This window comes from Cnephaeus nilssonii, assembly GCF_951640355.1.
Source record: "Cnephaeus nilssonii genome assembly, chromosome: 4".
Classification (NCBI taxonomy): domain Eukaryota; kingdom Metazoa; phylum Chordata; class Mammalia; order Chiroptera; family Vespertilionidae; genus Cnephaeus; species Cnephaeus nilssonii.
In genome coordinates, this window is record NC_137075.1 from 84005963 (window position 1) to 84025912 (window position 19950).

The window sequence follows — 19950 nt, forward strand, 5'->3', positions numbered from 1 at the left end:
GGAAGGAATGAAAAGACGTATTGTGCAGCCACGGAGAGTCTGGTTGCCAGCCAGGAATGAGTCCTCCAAAGTAGAGGAGAAAGGCAGAGTGAGAGGAGGCTGGGGGAGGCGGCCCAGAGAGATAGCAGGAGCAAAGGAGGAGGGAGAGAGGCCAGGCAGTAGCAGGTCACAGCCGGTTGGCCTGGACAAGGAGGCCTGGGTTGCTGAGGCTCCTGGGTCCACAGGTGTGGAGCCCGAGGGGAGAAGGGGGGTGGGTAAGGAGGGAGGGAGGCGCTGTTATCTTACCCAGATGCACGTGCTCCTAGAAGGGAGAGGGTCAGAACTTCAGACTATTTATTTAATCCCTTGGAATGTCCTTGCCTGGCTCTGATCTTTGGGCCCCTTGTGTTTCACGGACTCCTTTACAGGCACATGTGTGGTAATTAACACGTGCAGTGTAGGTCCCGGCCATGTGTTTGAGTTTCAAATATCCATTGATCTGGGGCACTCCCATCCCGGCCACCCCTCCCCTTCTTCTCCTTTGGTCCTCGCCCTTGAAGAGTGATGGAAGGGGTCTGTGTGTATTGGAGGGTGGGGGACACACGTGCATCCACATGTATTTTATTGAGGCTACAGAGGAATGTCAGAACAGGGGAAAGAGCCCCCAGCAGCCCTTAACCCCTGACGATCTGCTGCTAAAACAGCCCAAGGCTGCAGCAGTTGTGGTAGAGATGAATTTTTGGTTTTAACTGAAGTCGTCTGAAGAATGGCTGGGAAGCAAATGTGTTTAGAGATCATGAATTTACCGAGTGGCTTTTCCTGGCCGACCAAGGCTTGTGGGGCTTCCTATGGTGCCTCTTTTTGGGGTGTTGGTGATAATGAATGTGGATGATTTGGGGAGCCCTCAGGATAACTGAATACAGCCAGGGACTGGTCCTGGGAGCCATTGCTTGTGAGGTGGCAGAGGGAAGTGCACAGCCAGGGTGCAGTGGGGGAGGGGCGTGGCGAGGAGTGACTGCATGAAATAGAGGAGAGCCCCTGTACAGAGTTCTGGCAGTTCTCCGGGAGGTTTTTCCTTCTGAGCACCTAGGACCTTAGACAGCCCAGGGTGATGCTTCTATACATGGCAAGGGGCAAGTTTAGGGTCATCAGGGGTTTTCTGTAGTTTGCCTTTTTCTCCTTGTACCAGGTCGGGAGTTAGCTGTTTAAAAAAAGTGAGGAAAGATGCCCTGGCTGGTTTGGCTCAGTGGATAGAGTGTTGGCCTGCAGACTCAAGGGTCCCAGGTTCGATTCCGGTCAGGGGCATGTACCTTGGTTGCGGGCACATACCCAGTAGGGAGTGTGCAGGAGGCGGCTGATCGATGTTTCTGGCTCTCTATCCCTCTCCCTCCCTCTCTGTAAAAAATCAATAAAATATATATTTAAAAAAATAAAAAATAAAAAAAAGAAAGTGAGGAAAGAAATAAAAACATGAGCAGCCTCTGCATACATTTCTCCATGGGCTTCTGTATTTGCCAAGCCAGTCTTGGAGAGAGACTGAACTTCCAAAACCCAACCCACCTTTAATTTGCAGAGATTTTTTTTTAACCCTTCACTGGCTGCTCTATAGTATGTGCTCCAGGTAAAGAGTAGGTCACACTCTCTTATCCAGGTAAAGATAGAGACAAAGGTCCCTCTCTTTTGTCTCTATCTTTAGAATTTCTCATGGAGCCTGGGTCTACAGATTGGTACCAGCTTAGAGATCTTGTCATTCAAGTGATGGATTAAGCATCCTCCTCATTCGGGGCTGAGGGATGTGCTTAGGGCAGGGGTGATGGATGGCAGGCATCCAAGAGGAAGGGGGTGGTTAGCACACCTGAAGGAGGTTCGCCTGGCTGAGGTGTGCAGGCTCTTGTCTTGGGACATTCTACATGTGGGGCGTCACTTCTGCTATACCCTCTTCCCAGCTATCTCTCTGATTCCTCTTTCCCCAGCACTGAGGGAGAAGCTGGATCAGTAGTTGATCTGTCAGCATGGCCACCAGATGGCAAAAGTGTGATGACCTACCAGCCTGCGCTGGCTTTGAATGGAGGCAGGCAGCGGATAACCTGTACGGGTTGGCTTCTGTGCACATTGAATTTCCCCGTGGAATGAGAAGCATTCTCATTCCCATGCTGGGCCTGCTGAACAGAACTGTGCCTGAGCAGCTCCAAGCCCAGGAGAGGCGGCTCTTTGCTCTCTGCATGCATGTTGCTGCTGCTTTCTGGTGCTCTGAGCCACCCTGACCAGGCCTGGCATATCCGTACACCAGCTTTGCAGAGATTCGTTGCAGAAGAGATGTGCATGAGTGTTATGTGTGTACCATGTCTCCTTCCTGTGCATGGATGATCACAGCAGCTTTATCTGTAAGAGCCAAAGATGGACACACTCACATGCCCTTCAGTGGGTAAACTGTGTTACAGCCACACCATGGAATACTACTCAGTAATAAAAAGGGGCAGTCTGTTGATATGTGTAACAACTCGGATGGCACTCAAGGGCATTATGCAAAACGAAAAGGGTCAATCTCAAAAGGTCACATACTTCATGATTCCATTGATGTAACATTCTATAAATGACAAAATGATAGAGATGGAGTTAGTGGTTGGCAGGGGTGAGGGATGAGGTAGAGGAAGCGAAGTATGACTATAACGGTGTAGCACGAGGGAGATCCTTGTGATGAGATAGTTCTGTATCTTCATTGTGGTGGTGGTTACATGAATCTACACATGAATACAATTGCATAGAAGTTACATAGAGCTACCTACACACACAAATGAGTGCATGTAAAACTGGTGGAATGTGAATAAGGTCTGTGAATCATACCAACATCAGTGTCCTGATTTTGCTATTGTACTATAATGATATTACCTATATAATTATGTTACCTATATAATTATCTTAACTATAAAGAAGCCATCACTGGGGGAAACTGGGGGAAGGATACATGGGACTACTCTGTATTATTTTGCAACTTCCTATGAATCTATATTCATTTCAAAATAAAAAGTTAAAAAAAATAGCAGTCTTTTGTGTGAACCCAGCCCTGAACCGACTCCTCAACCTTTCCTCCCCCTCCTTTCCTCCTCCTCCTCCTCTTCCTCCTCCTCCTCCTCCTTTCTCTCAGAATCCCTCCTCTTCCTCTTTCACCCCTGATCTACCCTTTGCACCAGCCTCATGCTTTTGCTCTTATTCAGGGGAATGTGGAACTTGAGGATGTGGGCAACTGCTTGCAAAAAAGACAGCATTAAGCTTGTTTTCACTTCTTTAGGGAGGGAGTGTGCAGGTGGGAAGATGGAATGTTAAACATTGATCTTTGCTCTGGAAAGGACCCAATCTGCTCAGATAGCTTCTGCTCTCAAAGTTCTGAGTCGGGACAGCTCCCAGTGCGTTTCTGAGCTTCGGTGGTCATGGGACATGCATCGCAGGAAATGCCGAAGCTGAGTAACATTCCATCGTCCGCCTGGTGTGATTCCAGCCAGGTTTTAAGGGATTTTGCAAACAGGCCTAGTTGTCTCTTTATGATGCTCAAAATAAGTAATCTCAACTTCCACACTGCGTCCCCGAGTCTGGCATAAATGTGGCCCCTTCAAAAGCAAGAACCTATCACACTTCTACCAGCCTGAAGTTTATCTCCATGTCTTTGAACAAGATGGCCAACAGAAGCCTAAAAGAATATAAGTGGAAGAGTGACCAGTGATGGACACAGACTGGACGGAGCCCAAGAATTGAGGGGAGCTGGGATCATTGAGAGACCTTCTGAATCTCAGGAGGGGGTGGTGGTTTCTTTTTTCCTCATTCTCCAAGGCTTCTCAGTCTTGGAGACCCCAAAAGATGCCATTAATAAAGATTCCTCCTCTGGCCCCTTTGACACATTTGCTTTTGAAGGACCTGGAAGAGAAAGCTCTTTGTATGTGGTCAGAATAAACTCATTGTACACCCAAACAATTAACTCCTCAATGGACTTGCCAGACCCTTGAAAGGCCCAGCCCTGCTTCCCTGGACCTCTTGGGCTCTATTCAGCCCCTTATGCACACCAATGTTTTGGGGTTTTGTTTTGTTTTTTGTTTGTTATTCTGAAAAGTCTTTTCCTGAGAATAGTCAGAGCAGATCAACATTGTCCTCAGCTCAGCATTTATCTCCACTCGCCAGCGAATGTCAATCAGGAATCAAAAAGCCAAACAGAGGAGGCTTTGAACGGTGTCATCGGGGGTCGAAGTGACTTCCAGCTGTCTGTGCGTGGGCCAGGCCTTCTCGCAGGGCAAGGAATTGTGCTGTCACACAAACCCGCTGTGTGTATGGGCTCCCAGAGCCGTGCGGGGGCTGCGCGATCTGGGGCTGCACCTGCAAGGAGGCGAGCCTGGGGGTGGGGAATCTTGGGAGGCCAAACTCCGTGGCTCTGGGCTGGGCCGTTTCCAAGGCTGCTCACTGCCTGAAGGCTTTCTTACTGAGACTCAGCCTCTTTGTGACTTCCCCGCCCCTGGCCGGTGGTGAGAATAGATGAGGAAAGCCACCTGCCAGAAACGTTGAGTGTGGTAAAATGTGGCAATATTATTATTGTTGTTGATCTTGACATCATCCTTGAGAAATTCTTTCAAGTTTTCCTTGTTTATTTTTTTTTAAATATTTCCAAATTTACTTTTTTCTCCCAGTATGAAAAGTAAAAATTTTTGAATTGGCTTTTTTCCCAGTGTTCTGTCTGCTTCACCATGGTCTAGAAGTATGTTATGGTATATGAAAGAGAAATAAAGTCTTGCTATTTGAGGTCCAAAAGAATCACCAAGAGTGTCAGGGATCAAATTATCATGTGCATATATATAAACTGAGATTCAGCTATCTTTTTCTTTAAAATACAAGGTAGAGCAAAAGTAGATTTACAGTTCTTCATATGGAAAATAATACAATAATTAATAGATAATAATACAAGAATAAACTGTGTTTTGCGTACTCACAACTGTAAACCTACTTTTGCTTCACCCTGTATATGGAAAAGTCTCCCCCCAAATCAAGGATTGCTCAAATAACATAGCTGTTGCTGCCGCCTGATGATTCATCTGTGATGGCGTTGACACTGCCCCCCCCTTTTGTTTCAACAGCTTTATTGAAGTATAATTACATACCATAAAATTTATTCACTGTCAATGCACAATTCGATGAATTTAGTACATTTCTGGAGTTGTGCAGCCACTACCAGAGATCAATTCCATCTCCCCAAAAAGAAACCCTGTGCCCACCTATAGTTATACCCCACTCCCACCCCTAGCCCTAGGCAACCAGGGGTCTGCTTTGTCTCTGTAGGTTTACCTTCACTAGGCATTAAATGTAAATGGACTCATGCAATATGTAGTATTTGCACATGGCTTCTCTCATTTGGTGTAATGTTTTCGAGGTTTATCTATATTGCACATGTGTTAGTAATTCATTCCTTTTCACTGCTGAACAATATTTCTTTATATGGAGATATCACAATGTGTTTATCTGTTAACCAGTTGACAAACATTTGCTTCCAGTTTGGGGCTGGAAATAACGCTGCTGTGAATATTTGTATACATGTCTTTGGTGGATATGTTTTTATTTTTCTTGGGTAGTCTCAGGATTGGATTTCTGGGTTGAACAGTAAATTTATGTTTAAGTTTTGAAAGAAATTGCCAAACTCTTTTCCAAAGTGGTTACCCAATTTTACATTCCTGTCAGCAATGAGCAAGGGTTTCAGTTTCTCCACTTCCATGCCAACACACGGTATTATCTATTGAAAAAATTTTAGCCATTCTAGTAGGTATGCAGTGGTATCTCATTGTGGTTTTAATTTGTGTTTTCCTAATAACTAATGACATCGAGCATCTTTTCATGTGTTTAGTAGCCATCCGTGCATGTTCTTTGGTGAAACGTCTTTTAAAATATTTTGCTCATTTTAAAGTCAGATTGTTTGTCTTCTTATTGAGTTGTAAGGTTTACTTTATTTCTTAACTTAAAAAAACTTTGGTAGGATTTCAATTTTTCAAATCCAATTTTAAAAGTAGGCTGTGGGATGAGACGTTTTAGTACTACTATACCTCCTTTAAGAGGACTTTAAAGTTTTTCCTCCTACACAGCATCCTGAGTCTGGGGAGGCAGGCAACCTTCACTGTTAGAAGAGGAAATCACTGCCCAGAGAAGAAAAGTGAGGGGTTCGGGTTACCAACTTATTGCCTATAACACCTGGATCTGGAGTGTGACCCCACTGGAGACTGGGAGGCCAGGGGCACATGTGGAAGCGTTTCTGTCTCCCCAGGGCCCTGTGTGGGGCCCGGTGTTGCCCGAAGGCTTGCCAGGAGGCAGGACCGATGTGGACCTTGGACCCAGGCCTTGGACCCGTTTGGTGGCAGGGAGCGCTTGTTTGCTGGGTCGGGAGCCAGGTGCCCAGGTGCCCGGAGATGATGGTCAGAGGGTCCTGTTGGCGTTGGCCTGGCCTCCCATCCTTTGGGCATGCTGGATCTCACAGGTGGCTCTCCTGGCAGCAGGGCACCTTGCTTTTCGCACTTCATAAAGATTTCCACCTCGGGCCTCCCCGGGGCAGTGCAGCTGCGTCTCCTCACCCTCGGTGACCCTGTCCTACAGACAGATCCACTCCCTGCACGTGGCTTCCTGCTGTGTGGGCCTCTGGGCCTGCATCTGGGCAACCTTGGAGGTCCTCAACCTGCATGCTTTCCCGGGAGACCGGAAGCCCTTCCTCCTCTCCCTGAGCAGCAGGCATTATGGTCTGGCCACTGGGCCAGATGGGCAGTCCCAGGCTCTTATCTGGATGATGGGAAATGTAAACAGAATGTTTCTGTTGTTCTGCTCCAGAGAGAGATACAGTTCTAGGAATATGAGAGGATTTTAATTGAATATCACAATGTTACATAAGCTATTTTCCACTTAGGTTCTCACCGGGCATTGTCCCTCCGGCCGTGCGTGACTTCTCACTTTCCCTTTGTTACCCTCGATGCCCCTCCGCCCTATGCGAAGGGGCTGCGCACACTGCGCTGGGCCATTCAGGCTATGAACTCTGCATCCAGCGGCCGCAACCAAATGTGTATTGCAGCTGCCAAAAGGCTTCATTCGGTGGCTCGTTGAAGTCAATGGAAAGAGGTGTTAATAGGGTCAGGGGAAGTGATGCTATTAAAAATGACATTGTGTGGCTGTGCTCCGTGTTTATCCTCCCTCAATGACTTCCAGACAAACTCACCCAGCTTGGCATCAGAGATGCCTGCTCCAGACTCCAGGGTGAGGCAAATAAGAACTCGAGCTCGGTTAGTTACCCTTCTCTTCCTGCTGCATCTTATCCCTGGGGATGATGGTCAGGTGACTCAGGGTCACCTTAGCCCCTGTGGGAGGTCAGTCTTGGTGTCAGCACATGAGAATAATAGGAGGGTCAGGTGTCACACAACTGTCGGGTCGCCGGCCTCAGCTTCCAGCAAGGGTTAGGGTCTGTATAGCTCTCCCATCTTAAGATCCCAAGGGTCAGGTGTTGGTGCAAGAAGGGGATCAGGACTGTGTTCTTTTTGGCTCTCGGGACGTGATGCAGGGAAGTCAGCCAAAGGTTCTGGAGCTCCGAATGGTGCGGGATTGTTATTACTGATGACCTGGCTGGCTTTGCAGAGATTGAGAGCTCGCATTCTCCACAAATAGTTAATGCTCGGAGAATAAAGTGTTCAGTTCTGAAAGACCTCTGGGGGTCTTGGAAGAGAGAGATGGTGTAACCGTAAAAATGTCTGCCACCACAGTGCCCTCCTTCCTCCCCGCACTGAGGGAGGAAACAGAATTCTCTAAACTATGCATTCTCAGTGGGGGCGAAGATACCTGCTCCCAGCTGTTGCCAAGGAGGCAAACATTGGTTCTGGGGCATTGGTTTTGGGGAGGCGGGTATGCTCTGTTTATATGTAAAGCACAGATATACATACAGTACATGGAGTGTATCTTTTATTAGGGAAGTGATTAGGAGAAAAGTGTCTAAAAATGCTCCTTAGGTGAGTAATAATGAAGAAAAAAAAGGGGGTTGAAAACCACTGCTGCAAACTAAGGTTTATTTTGATGAAAATAACCGAGTCCTGAAAGGTGAGAGAGAGAGAGCGGCCAACCCTGCCAGGACGAAGGGTGTCAGGACTTGGCTGCCGGGAACTCCCTGCTCCCATCATCTGGGTTAGACATTGGAAAGCAAATCCAGGGTGCAGTCTCCCATGTCCCCTCTCATGTTGTTTGCCCTCACCTCTCACAGGGGATTGTGGTACATGCTATTTCACAGGGGTTCCCAATTCTCTTCAGTTCAGCATGCTGGAGAGAGAATGGCCCTTCCTGCCTTCTCTTCTTATTAATTCTTAAATTTTATTTAATTTTAAATTCTTCAATTATAGTTGACATACAATATTATACTAGTTTCAGGTGCACAGCATAGTGATTTGACATTTATATAACTTGTAAAGTGATCACCCTGGTAAGTCTAGTTCCCATCGGACATCCTACATAGTTATTACAATACTAGAGGCCCGGTACATGAAATTCATGCACGGTGGGGGAGGGAGGGCTCCCTCAGCCTGACCTGCACCCTCTCCAATCCAGGAGCCCTCAGGGGATGTCCTACTGATGGCTTAGGCCCACTCACTCTGGGGAGCGGGCCTAAGCCGCAGTTTGGCCTCCCTCTGCAGGAGGTGACCGGGCTGATCACAGGAAGGCACTGCCCCCATTACCCCTCTGCTGCTGCCACTGCCGGCCGCCACAGCCACCAAGGTGTTTTCATCAATACGGAAAAATTGCCAGTCCCTTCAACACAAAAAAATGACAACTTTCTTTAGGCATTTTCAAGATGTCTCTTTCATAGGATGTGACACTTCTTTCTTTCTTTTTTTATCCTCACCTGAGGATATTTTTCCATTGATTTTTAGAGAGTGTAAAAGAGAGAGGGAAAGACAGAGAGAAACATCAATGTAAGAGGGATACTTCAATTGGTTGCCTCCCGCATGAGCCCTGACCTGAGCCCCTGCCAGGGAGGAGCCTGCAACCTAGGTACATGCCCTTGACTAGAATCAAATCCAGACCCTACGGTTGGCAGGCCAAGGCTCTATCCACTGAGCCAAACCGGCTAGGGCAGGATATGACATTTTTTAGCCCCTCCAGCAGCGGACCTTCATTTTTTCCTCCAGGAGAGAGGTGGAAAAACCCTAGATCACCTTCTTGGATTCTTATTACCCAAGATACCAAGAACACTGCGAGTGGCGTACAGGGAGCTTAGCCAATGAGTGGTCAGAAAGGGTGTTTCCTCTGCAGCTCACACGCAGAGGCAGGACTGCTGGCGTGCCATGTCTGGCAGGCCCTGTTCTCTGCAGGCCTGCGCCATCTGTGGCTTGCTTCACCACACACGCAGTCCCCTCCCGCCCACCTGCATGCGCAGCCTCCTCCTTAGTGGTTGTGACGTTATGGCATCCTGGACAATTTGCATATTACCTTTTTATATATATAGATGATTGACTCTTTTCCCTATGCTGTACTTTACTCTAAATGAGGATAAGAAATAGTTAGGAGTTTGGTGGGGTGTGGGGGGAGTAATAGCACCACAGTATCTTGTTTTCCTTAAGCTCTTTAATGAAGGCCACTTGAAAGGTACTGGGCTGCCACCTTTCACACGAGGGCGGGAAGAAACTTGGGGAATTTGAGGCCATGCTGTATGATCATGCCTGGCCACAATTTGGGGCTGCTGGGGAAGGAGGGAGCTTTCGCATGGGGAGGACCGAGGAACTCAGACCGACGAGGAAGGGTCCTCCAAAGCCATGGCAGCCCAGCTCCCTTTTGACCCTCCCTTGGAAGAGCGAGCACACCTGGATTTGCCTTCCTGTTGGTGTCTCTCTGTGGTTCTCTTTTCCTTCTTGTTCTTTTCTTTCTCTCTGGTCTCTTCATTGGGACTTGGCCGGGCCATGTGCAAACCCAAACCATTCAACAGTGCTGGAGAGTAGATAGTATTTACCTCAATAATGGTAGTCTCTTTTCGATTCTTTTTAACCCTCAATTCAGATGACGGGTCTAAGCCGACACCCACGATGGAGACGCAGCCGGTGTTCGATGGGGACGGTAAGCTCTGGTATTACTTCCGACTCCCTTTCCCTGCCCCGGTTTCAGATTTGGGGAAGGTAGGACTTTCCTTCGGATGTTTGTTTAAGCATTATCATTATTACTTCCTTTTCAAATTGTAATTTTTACTAGTGTACGCTGGGTTGTTTTGACCTTTTACACAAATGCAAACCCTCCCAGAAACTGGTACACTCGCCACTTCTGGAAAGGCCCTCTGTGCTCGCCAGGCTTCCTGCCTGGCTGCTGATGGCCAGCAATAACACAGCCTGCGCGGACCCTGGGAGCTGCCAAGACTGAGGAGCCACAGTGGAGAAAGACAGTCAGGCCGGCACCGTCCCCTCAGTAAATGAACCAGCACCGAGAAGCTCCTGCCCTGGGCCCAGCTTCGTGCTCAGCCTCTGGGGGACGAAGGAGAAATAGAGCAGATGAAGCCCCACTCTAAAGACAGTGGCAACCCCTGGAGGGCTTTGTGTGTTAAATTACGTGGTCTCAGTTATAATTGTAGTAGAAATGTATGGAAGGAAGAGGTCACAAAGGAGAGATTCTGCAAGGAGATGGGAGGGACTTGAGCTGGACCTTGAAGGTGGGGAGGAAGAATTAGGGCATTCCAGGCAGGGAACCAGCATGGACAAGGGAGGGAGTATTGTGGGGATGGGGTATAGTAAGGAAAGGGACAGGTTAGTGGAGCTGGTTTGGTTAAGTTGTAGGGATCATGAGAGTTGAGTCAAGACAGTTGAGAGAGGAGAAATTCTAGGTCAAGAGAAATAGTTGTGGCTGGTGGCAAAATAGATGTCCCTGGAGGTATAAGGGGTGTTTAGGAAGAGCTTGGGGTGCAGAAGGCTGGCCTCGATTTGAGTTTGAGGTGCTCAGGGCCTATATTCTTCAGAGTGCTTTGCTAAGTACTCCAGGTTCCCACGAGGAGGAGCAGGATACTCAGCACAGTGCCGAGTCTGACAGCTAGGTTCGGCTCTTGGTGCAATGTACAGCAACCTTTTAGCAGCTTTCAGTGAGTGTATGCAGGCTGGATCATGAGCCTGGACAGTGAGACAGAGGAATAAGAGAAATCATGTCACTGTTTGGTACTATGGCTAAGGATGTCCCTAGCATGAACTGTCCTTTGCAACTGATCATTTCATGGGACATATTTGTGTTCATGCCCAGAAGTTCCAATGCTTCTGTGATCCTCAAAGGTCCTTTATCAGCGGCAAGCCTGGGACCCTTGGGGATTGGGTGGAGAATGGAGACCATGCCAGCTTGGGAGACCTCCCCAGTGCCCCCACTTGTCACTCTACAGTGTGTTCATGGTCATCTGTCCACTGGGTGACCCAAGCCCTGGAGGGCCTAGAAGCACCCCCGCGCTCTCTGGATGGGGGTCAGCCTCTGTTCAATGAGGAACCATTGGATAGAGCAAGAAGCACACACCAACCCTTTGCTCTCTTTCCCACATGCAGCAGAGGCTCAGCACCTAAAATCCGTTGTGGCTCAGCCGTTTCCTCCAAAATGGCCTTTGTGGTTTGTTTGGTGTTCGTTTGTTGACTTATCCCCTTTAAGTTCTTCCAGGGAAGCAGCTGAAAGAGACTTGGCTTGGCCCAGATTCCTCACCTCCTGGGATAATATTTTTATTCCTGGATGGAGTGGCTCAGTGCTTCTGGACGCTGACCACTGTGCCTCCCGGAACAGGAGCCCTTGCTTGGCTCCTACGAACTGATAGGGAGAGGAGCTTCCACAGCAAGGAAGGGAGCGGTTTTGGGACAAAGGGCAGATGAGGCAGGTAGTCAAGTCTCAATGCCTCAGGGTTTAAAAAAGCTATTAAGAAGCCTGGGAGTTTACAGTCCAATGTACATGCTCTCTTTGCCTAGACTTCATTTTCTCTCTCCTTTTTTTTCTTTCAGAAATCACAGCTCCCACTCTATGGATTAAGCACTTGGTAATCAAGGACTCCAAACTGAACAACACCAATGTAAGAAATTCAGGTAAATAATCTGCCTTGGATTATATGCTTACCTGATAGCCCATGGTTGCCCCATGGTTACCCCATGACTACCTACTGGGTGGGCTTGTGCATGTTATTTACCCTTTCTGGTCTTCAGTTTCTACAGCTGTAGAATGAGACTAGATGAGATAATCCCTTCCATCTTTAATTGTCTTCAATTATTATCTCAGGGATCCTCTTTCATGAGCAGTTGACACTTTAAGCTAAAAAAAACCCAAAAACCCCAACCTTTTGGCTCTATGCTTTAATATTTTAATTGACTTTCTGTATTTGAAAGAAGAATGGTTGGACATAGAGCAGTGGTACTTCAAGTCTCAAGAGCCTTGATTCTGTGTGGTTTTTTAGGCTCTGAATAAATGCTTCTGGTTGTATCTTTTCTAGTCTGCTCTTTTGAGAAACTTGTGAGTAGTCAGGTTTTGGTATTGGCTGAACCCCTCGTAGAAAGGTGATAATCAAATTTGTAGAGTTCATTTACCATCACTGAAGGCCAAAGTCAATAAGGTTTATTTACCATTAGTAAAGATCAGATGTCCATCAACAGGAAATGTATTATCAGACCCAGTCCATATCTCTTATCAGGGGGAATCATCCTTCTTTTAGCCTAAGGCTTTATTGTGAGAAATGCCATTTGGCATAATTTATGCCTGCCTGTTGAATTTAGCCATATCATCTTTTTTCTTGTGGATAGCAAGGAATATAAACAAAAGTTGCATCCCTTTCAACTGGCGGACAGAGTTTTATATGGCCAGTAATTCATGAGTGTGCTGTCTTTGGCCCCCTTTAGCTCTGTCCTAAAGGTGGTAATGTGGCCCTAGCATGCGTGGAGTGAGTTAGACTATGAGGTGAATCAGTGCAGCATTGGTTGATTCCTCTGTGACTTGGGCAGGCCAGTACCTCAGCATGTGTCTGGTTCCGTTTGGTAAAAGCTGGAGTTGCTGTGGGATGGTGGGTGGAAAGGAGACCATGTGAACGCCTCTGGGCCAGATTCTTTGATAAAACAGGGCTCTAGTTAAAGCACAGGCTTTGGGGAATCAGTGAAATCTGGGGTTCACTTTTTAAAATAGGTTTTTTATTGAATTTTTAAAGAGAGAGGGAAAGAGAGAAAAACATTGATGAGAGAGAAACATTGATAGGCTACCTCCTGCACATCCCCTATTGGGGATTGAGCTGCAACCCAGGCATGTGTCCTGATTGGGAATCAAACAAGACTTCTTGGTGCACGGGTCGACACTGAATCCACTGAGCCACACCAACCAGGAGAGTTCACTTTTCAGCTCCAATACTTAGTGTGTGACTCAGCCAAGTCCAATCATGCCCTTGAGCCTCAGTTCTCATCTGGATATTTCCCTCAAAGAACTGTGGTTAAACTGAGGTAACATTTGTGTGATACTTGACTGATACCTGGCTAAGTGATCAATAGTAAGTGTGTGATATATTGCAAGTACATGTATTTGTTATTATCATCATTACTGGTAGGAAAAAATAGGAATATTAATGATGCTGCTTGTAGTGAGAATTCTTCAGTCAGGAATTTGTGATTGTCACCTGAAGCAAAAGCATCTATTAGGAAGCCTCTACTTAGGACCTTCTCCACTCCCCCTCACTGTTAGGCAAATAGCATAAGTCAAAGAGAAGTGGTTTTGGTGCTTGAGGCACCTGGAAGTGACATCTGCAAATGGTCTCCCAGTCCCTAAGCCCCCAGCAGCTCTGCAAAGCCCCAGTACGAGGCTTAATTCTGTGACCAGGCGGTTTATATGAGAGTGTGCTGTCTCTGAAATTATATAGCACCTTTTGCCTGGAACACTTATTTGACATTTAGCAACGGCTTCCATGAATTGCTTCATTTTCATCTGCAAGTGGTTAATCTTTCTACCTAGATTAAACTCTGTGAGGACCAGGGCTTTTATTGGCTATCTAATATATCTATTAAAGAAGCTAGCTCAAGGTGTTCGATTGCTTTGGGGAAGGATGGAGGAGGCAAGATCATCATCCTCAGTAAAACTGGAGTCATCGCTGTCATCGGAGCTCATCCGTGTCTGGTCCTGTAGGACGTCACATGTGTTATCCCATTTGAGCTTTACCACAACTCGATGAGATAAATGCTGTTATTGTCCCCATCTTACAGGTCAGAGGTAGAGAGAGAGAGACAGTAACTTGTCCTGAGTCACAGCTAGCAAGTGGTGGGGCTGGCGGAAAGCACATGCCCTTGGGAACAGAGGGCCTGTCTTCTTGAGTTGTGTTCTCTGCATGCAGTCAAGTGGCAATGCCAAGTCAGCGGATGCTGTCTGCTTCCATAAGTTCTGCTTTCCATTCCTACTTCTATATGGTTTCCAGTTGGATGAGTATGGGGCCATGAGTATGGAGAAATGATTGCCAGGCAGGTATAATCACCTTCCTTTTGTTAGGGTGACCCAACCACTTTGATTTTTCCCTGGTTGGCCCAGTTTTATCTGCAAGGTTATGTCTGTAAGGTTAGGGTATAGGGTAGGATGTTGGGGGAGAGAGAAAAGCAGTAGCTACTCTTGATGGAATATCTTTATGTATTGTGCTAGCCACTTTTAAAAAGTATTTTTTAATTAATTTCAGAAAGGAAGGGAGAGGGAGAGAGAGATAAAAACATCAATGATGAGCCCAGCTGGCATGGCTCAGTGGTTGAGCATCGACCCTATGAACCAGGAGGTCACAATTTGATACCCAGTCAGGGCACATGCCCGGGTTGTAGGCTCGATCCCCAGTGTGGGGTGTGCAGGAGGCAGCCAATCAATGATTCTCTCTCATCATTAATGTTTCTATCTCTCTCTCCTTCTCCCTTCCTCTCTGAAATTAATAAAAACATATTTTTTTAAAAAAAAAACACACACACATCAATGATGAGAGAGAATCATTGATCAACTGCCTTCTGCTCCCCCTACTGGGGATCAAGTCTGCAATCTGGATATGTATCCTGATCGGGAATCAAACCGTGACCTCCTGGTTCATAGGTCGATGTTCAACCACGGAGCCACACTGGCAGGGCTGTGCTTGCCACTTTTCAGATTCTCTCACTTGGTTTGATGAGAAGTCAGATATACCTTAATGGCACCTCGTGTCTGGGCAGCTGGCTCTGCTATGGACTGGAACCTCTGGGTCCAGCCCCTGAGACAGTTTCCCGGTAGAGTTTGCTGAAAGATTCTGGCTTCCAGGGCTCTTTGGCCCACAACTCTGGGGAGATTGGAATGGGACTCAGAACCAACTGAGCGAGCGCTTTTCTCAGCTCTCGGTCTCAGAGGCGAAGAGGCCATCCCAGTTTCTTTTACACCCCAAACGTCCGTCTTTCACACTCAGACCCTGTGACGCCAGGTTTGTTTTCTGGCCTGGGGACTGTTGATGTTGGAGAGGTTCCACTGGGCAGCCGCAGTTTTGCAATAACATGACACGTATGCCTGCAGAATTAGCCTGTCTCCTTCACTCCTCCCGGGGGTGTTGGTCCTTGTTTTTAAGGCTTTGTCGTGTATTCACCATGGTCAGTGTCGCCTTCTGAGGACTTGGCAGGTCCAGCGTTGACAGGTTTGCCTCGTTGGACTTCTCTCTGATTCTCACACCAGGGGTGCTTGCGTTTAGCAAGACCACGTACCTGGCCGGCTGACACCTAGAACTCAAGAGTGGGCATCGTCTCATGCATGAGTGTTGGCCAGAGACTCTGTTCTACTTTTATAAGAAAATAGGAACGCTTGCTGGGTTTTTTGTTTTGGGAGCTAGCTACCAAGGAATTTCTTAATATAACTAGAATTAAAACAATTTTTAAAAGTCATCTACATTTTATAGAAGAGCGTAGAGAGATTAAAGAAATGACAAAAACTAGGCTTCATCTCATTCTTCATCCCATACCCCACTGCTTCTAATTTTACTGTTTGTGGACATTTGGCTACAACTGTGATTTATAAAAGTCTTTTCTTTCCTTTTTATTTTCTTGGTATGGGAAACGTCTATGCTTTCTTCTCTGAAAAAATGCTCTCTCTCAGGAAATATGGTCTTTGAGCCTTAACCCTTCTCTTTGTGCAGCACATTGGCCCCTTCCCTCGGTCCCAGGTCCCAGTGGCTGCCTCTGTAGCCTCTGGTGGGGTCACTTACCTGCCCTTTCTCCTTCTCCATCTCTTTCTTTCCTTTATCTCCATCTTTTCTCATTAACTTCTTTCATGATCTGATCTGGGGCTTCAAGAAGGCCCTAGAACCTGGCCCCCTGCGTGAAATCTAAAAAGACCACGTCTTTCCTTCCTGGCCTCTTTGCCTGGCAGACCTGGACAGCAGCTCGTGGGAACTGTCTCCAGAGACAGCCATCAGCGGGGATGCAGGTGGAAATGCATTTCTTATATGTTCTGCCTGGAAAATGGCCCCCTGTCTCTTCATACATGAGTGAGTGTGCCTACCTCCTCACCCATGTCACCAGACAAGCCATCCGCAGCATCCTGCGCTTACTTGCCCGTGTTGGAGCCTTGCTCCTCTGGGCCTGCTGAGGGCCCTTTGGCCACCTTTGGGATTGTTCCTCCTCACCTGGAAGTTCCTGCCCGGAGAGCTGCCGCTATGATTGGGACTTGGGGTCACTGAGGCAACTGCACCTCCTGACTGATTCCCCCACCCCCAAACCAGCACTCTTGGCCTGCCCAGAAACCGCGGGTGATGTAATGACCTGAGGCCTGGAAAAATAAACAGCTCTCAGGGAAACCAGCGGTAGCCGTTGTAAGCAAATACCCCGCAGCCACCTGGAACCTTGCACATGACGTGATTGGAAGGAAGAATGAGTAATCCACTAACGTTAGCAGCTGAGGACGGGTCTGGGCTTGTGTGCATTTAAAATATCTATATAAAAACAAACCCTTGATGTTTACTTCTCTGACTGGCCTTCTGGGCGTCGGCCCGTCTATCTATGCAGGTGCCTCGGTCAGTCACGGCCAATGGAACAGAGTTGGGACGGGCGAGCATCCCTACGGCTTTCTCTGTGGCAACAAAGGCCTTTTTCCATTTGCAGAGAGGAGCCATAAACACGGTTGGAGGCCCCAGAGAGCCTACCCCATGGTCCATCCTTACTTGTTTTAAAACTAGATTTTCTGGCTGCCTTGGGCCTTCACCCCACGTTGTTTGCTTGGAACACAGAGGTATAGTGGGTGGGATGTGGGGGTATGATCCGGCCTCTGGAACTTGCTCGACCAGCAAAGGTGCTGTTTTTTCTGTAGGTGAGTTTGTATGCTTTTTGGTGTCGATAGCAAAACCACGTGTCCCTGTGTTTTTCTTTGGCCTCTGTTGCTAAAAAAACAGAAAGCAAAGGTCCTGCCGGGGAGTGTAATTGACTCCTTCCAGTTTGCTAGAAGTCAGCGATGGTCTCTGCTTTGGTCTGAGGGTCCTCATTCAGTGTTTGTCAAGCGGCTTTGGAAGTAGGCAGGGTACAGATTTTATAAACACATTCCCAGGCGGCATTAGTGGTTTAGGGCATGAAGAGTGAAGTTATGATACTTTATTTGGACAAATTAAAAAACCTCTCTCCCGTCTCCCCTTTTGGCTTGTGCCCCTGCTTCCTTCTCGCCTGCATTTTTATTGACTAACTCTTGTCCTTAAGGGACAGAGCTTCTCAGGTCAAGGTCAACGAGTTACTGAGAAGAACTCGAAAGAAGACAACTTGCCACTTCTCGTTGCAAAAACCACACTTATTTTCTTTTGGTGGGAGGGTCACATGAGCCCACTTAATGGCATGAGTCAACGGAGATGGAGCCTTTTCTAAAATCCGGGTGGATGTGATTCAGCGGTGCTTTGGGGGAAAAGTGTTGTTTTTTTGCTATATTGGGACAGTTCACCCCAGAAGAAATATCTTCGGTAGAATTTATAGCTTGTTTGCTTTCACTCCAATGGTGCACCATGCATGGCCATTTTAGGTTCCACAGAGAGAAATTGCTTAGGGTGATGGTGTGTAATTTTCCCTCACACCTCCTCACCTTCATCCCAGCCACAAGCCTGATTTCCAGAGCCCGCTGCACACACGCTGTGAGCAGTGCTCTCAGCCAGCGCTGGGTGTGGGGTGGGCTCTGCTCATTTGTTCTGCAGGTGGGGCCTCTGAGCCACAGCAGGTTGGGCCACACACATGAGCGTGGAGGGCAGTACGAGGTACGAGGGAGAACCTGAAGGCCCCTAGCAGCCTAGCCCAACATCAGGCCCTTCTCGGTGCTTGCGGGCCCCTGAACTGTGGGGATCGTACCTGACGCTGAGCCATGAGAGGGGGTCCCATCTGGCACCACTGCTTCGTCTTAAATGAGAAGAAGGAACCCACGCTAGTTAAGGGCCTTTCCCAGGGTCAGAGGCCCATCAACATCTATGTGTCACGTCCTCTGCTTGGTGCTGAGGGGCCCATGGAAGAACTATAAGGCCCATCTCGGGAAGGAGCTGACCGTTGGACAGCGGTGTGCCTTAAGGAGGGGCAGTCCACCTCAGTCGGGGGATTATTCTATCACAGACATTGTTCTGAGTTGCTGCATGGTGACATAAAAAGCAGACTGATTCTCAGTTGAATTACTTTTTTAATTTGCCTACAGTGGCCCTTTGCTGCCTGCACCCGGAGCAGGCTGTTCCCATAGCCTGCGTGTGGTCAGCCCCTGCAGTCCAGGGAGGGGACCGGCCATCACTGGGATGGGTCAGGAAGTCTGGGTTTACTCCATATTTGCTGTGGACACTACAGACCAGCTAACAATTTACCATTTATCAACTCTGGTGCCAGGTTAAACACTTGACTTACATGATTACATTTAGTCCTCACAATGACCCTTTGAGGCGTGTGCTGTTGTTACTCTGTTATACAGGTAAGAAATTAGGGACTTAAAGAGCTAAGTTAACTGCCCACAGTCACAGGGCTAAAAGTGGTAGAGGCTGATCCTTCTGACCTCAAAGACTATGTCTTTTTTTTAAAGCTTACCTTTATTGTTGAAAGTGTTACAGTTTTCCCCCAATATTCCCCCATTGACCTCCTCCACCCAGCTCCTGTCCCCTCCCCAGGCCTTCTCCGCACTATTGTCTGTCCATGAGCTATGTATATATGCATATAAGTTTATTCGTTAATCTCTTCCCACCCCCACCCCCCACCCCACGCCCCTCTGAAATACATCAGTCTGTTGCATGCTTCTATGTCTCTGGATCTTTTTTGTTCATCAGTTTATTTTATTCATCAGATTCCACATATAAGTGAGATCATGTGATACTTGACTTTCTCTGATTGGCTTATTTCACTTAGCATAATACTCTCCAGGTCCCTCCATGCTGTCTCAAAGAGTAAGAGATCCTTCTTTTTCACAGCTGCATAGTATTTCATGGTGTAGATGTACCACAACGTTTTAATCCATTCATCTCCCAAAGCCCATGTCTTGACCTCCATGCTATACTGTCTCTATTCTAACTATGGTTGACTTCCATGAAACAGTGACAGAACCTTCCACGTGCAGGCCCTGGGGAGGCATGTACAGGAGCAAGGTAGTAAGCACTTACTCTTGCTTTCAGCCTTGCCAAGGAAGTCAGATAGCCCCACCTACCCGCTTCGTTCCTGGAACCCCTTTCCTCTGACTGCCATGAGTTCCCTCTGGCCTTTGGAAGTAGCCATCCTGCTGAGGTTTCACAACACCCCCACTCTTCTGGACCGGAGCTACAGAACATCTCTTCTCTCAGCCGGTTAGTCCATCAGAAGGGTGGCCCTCCTTCAGGGAAGTGGTCCAAGGTCCCATTGTAGGTCAAGATTGGGAGATGACGTTATCGTTTTCACTTCATTTGGTTGTCTACTCTATGGGGAATAGGACTTTAGATGAAATGAGATGGGGAAACGTATTCCCATGGAAGAGGTGACCGTTTTGAATGTGTGCATATTCTGTTTC

At 47.6% G+C, this 19950-nt stretch overlaps 1 protein-coding gene across 4 annotated transcripts in view; it reads left to right on the forward strand.

Annotated features, from left to right (window-relative positions):
- The window catches only part of SMOC1 (SPARC related modular calcium binding 1), a 137386-nt gene that overhangs the window by 91117 nt on the left and 26319 nt on the right, over positions 1–19950 (forward strand). For all 4 annotated transcript variants that reach the window (XM_079768697.1, XM_079768694.1, XM_079768695.1 and 1 more), the window contains exons 6-7: positions 10021–10077; positions 11970–12050. In XM_079768697.1, coding sequence (XP_079624823.1) covers positions 10021–10077; positions 11970–12050 — 138 coding nt within the window. The remainder of the gene's footprint in view (positions 1–10020; positions 10078–11969; positions 12051–19950) is intronic.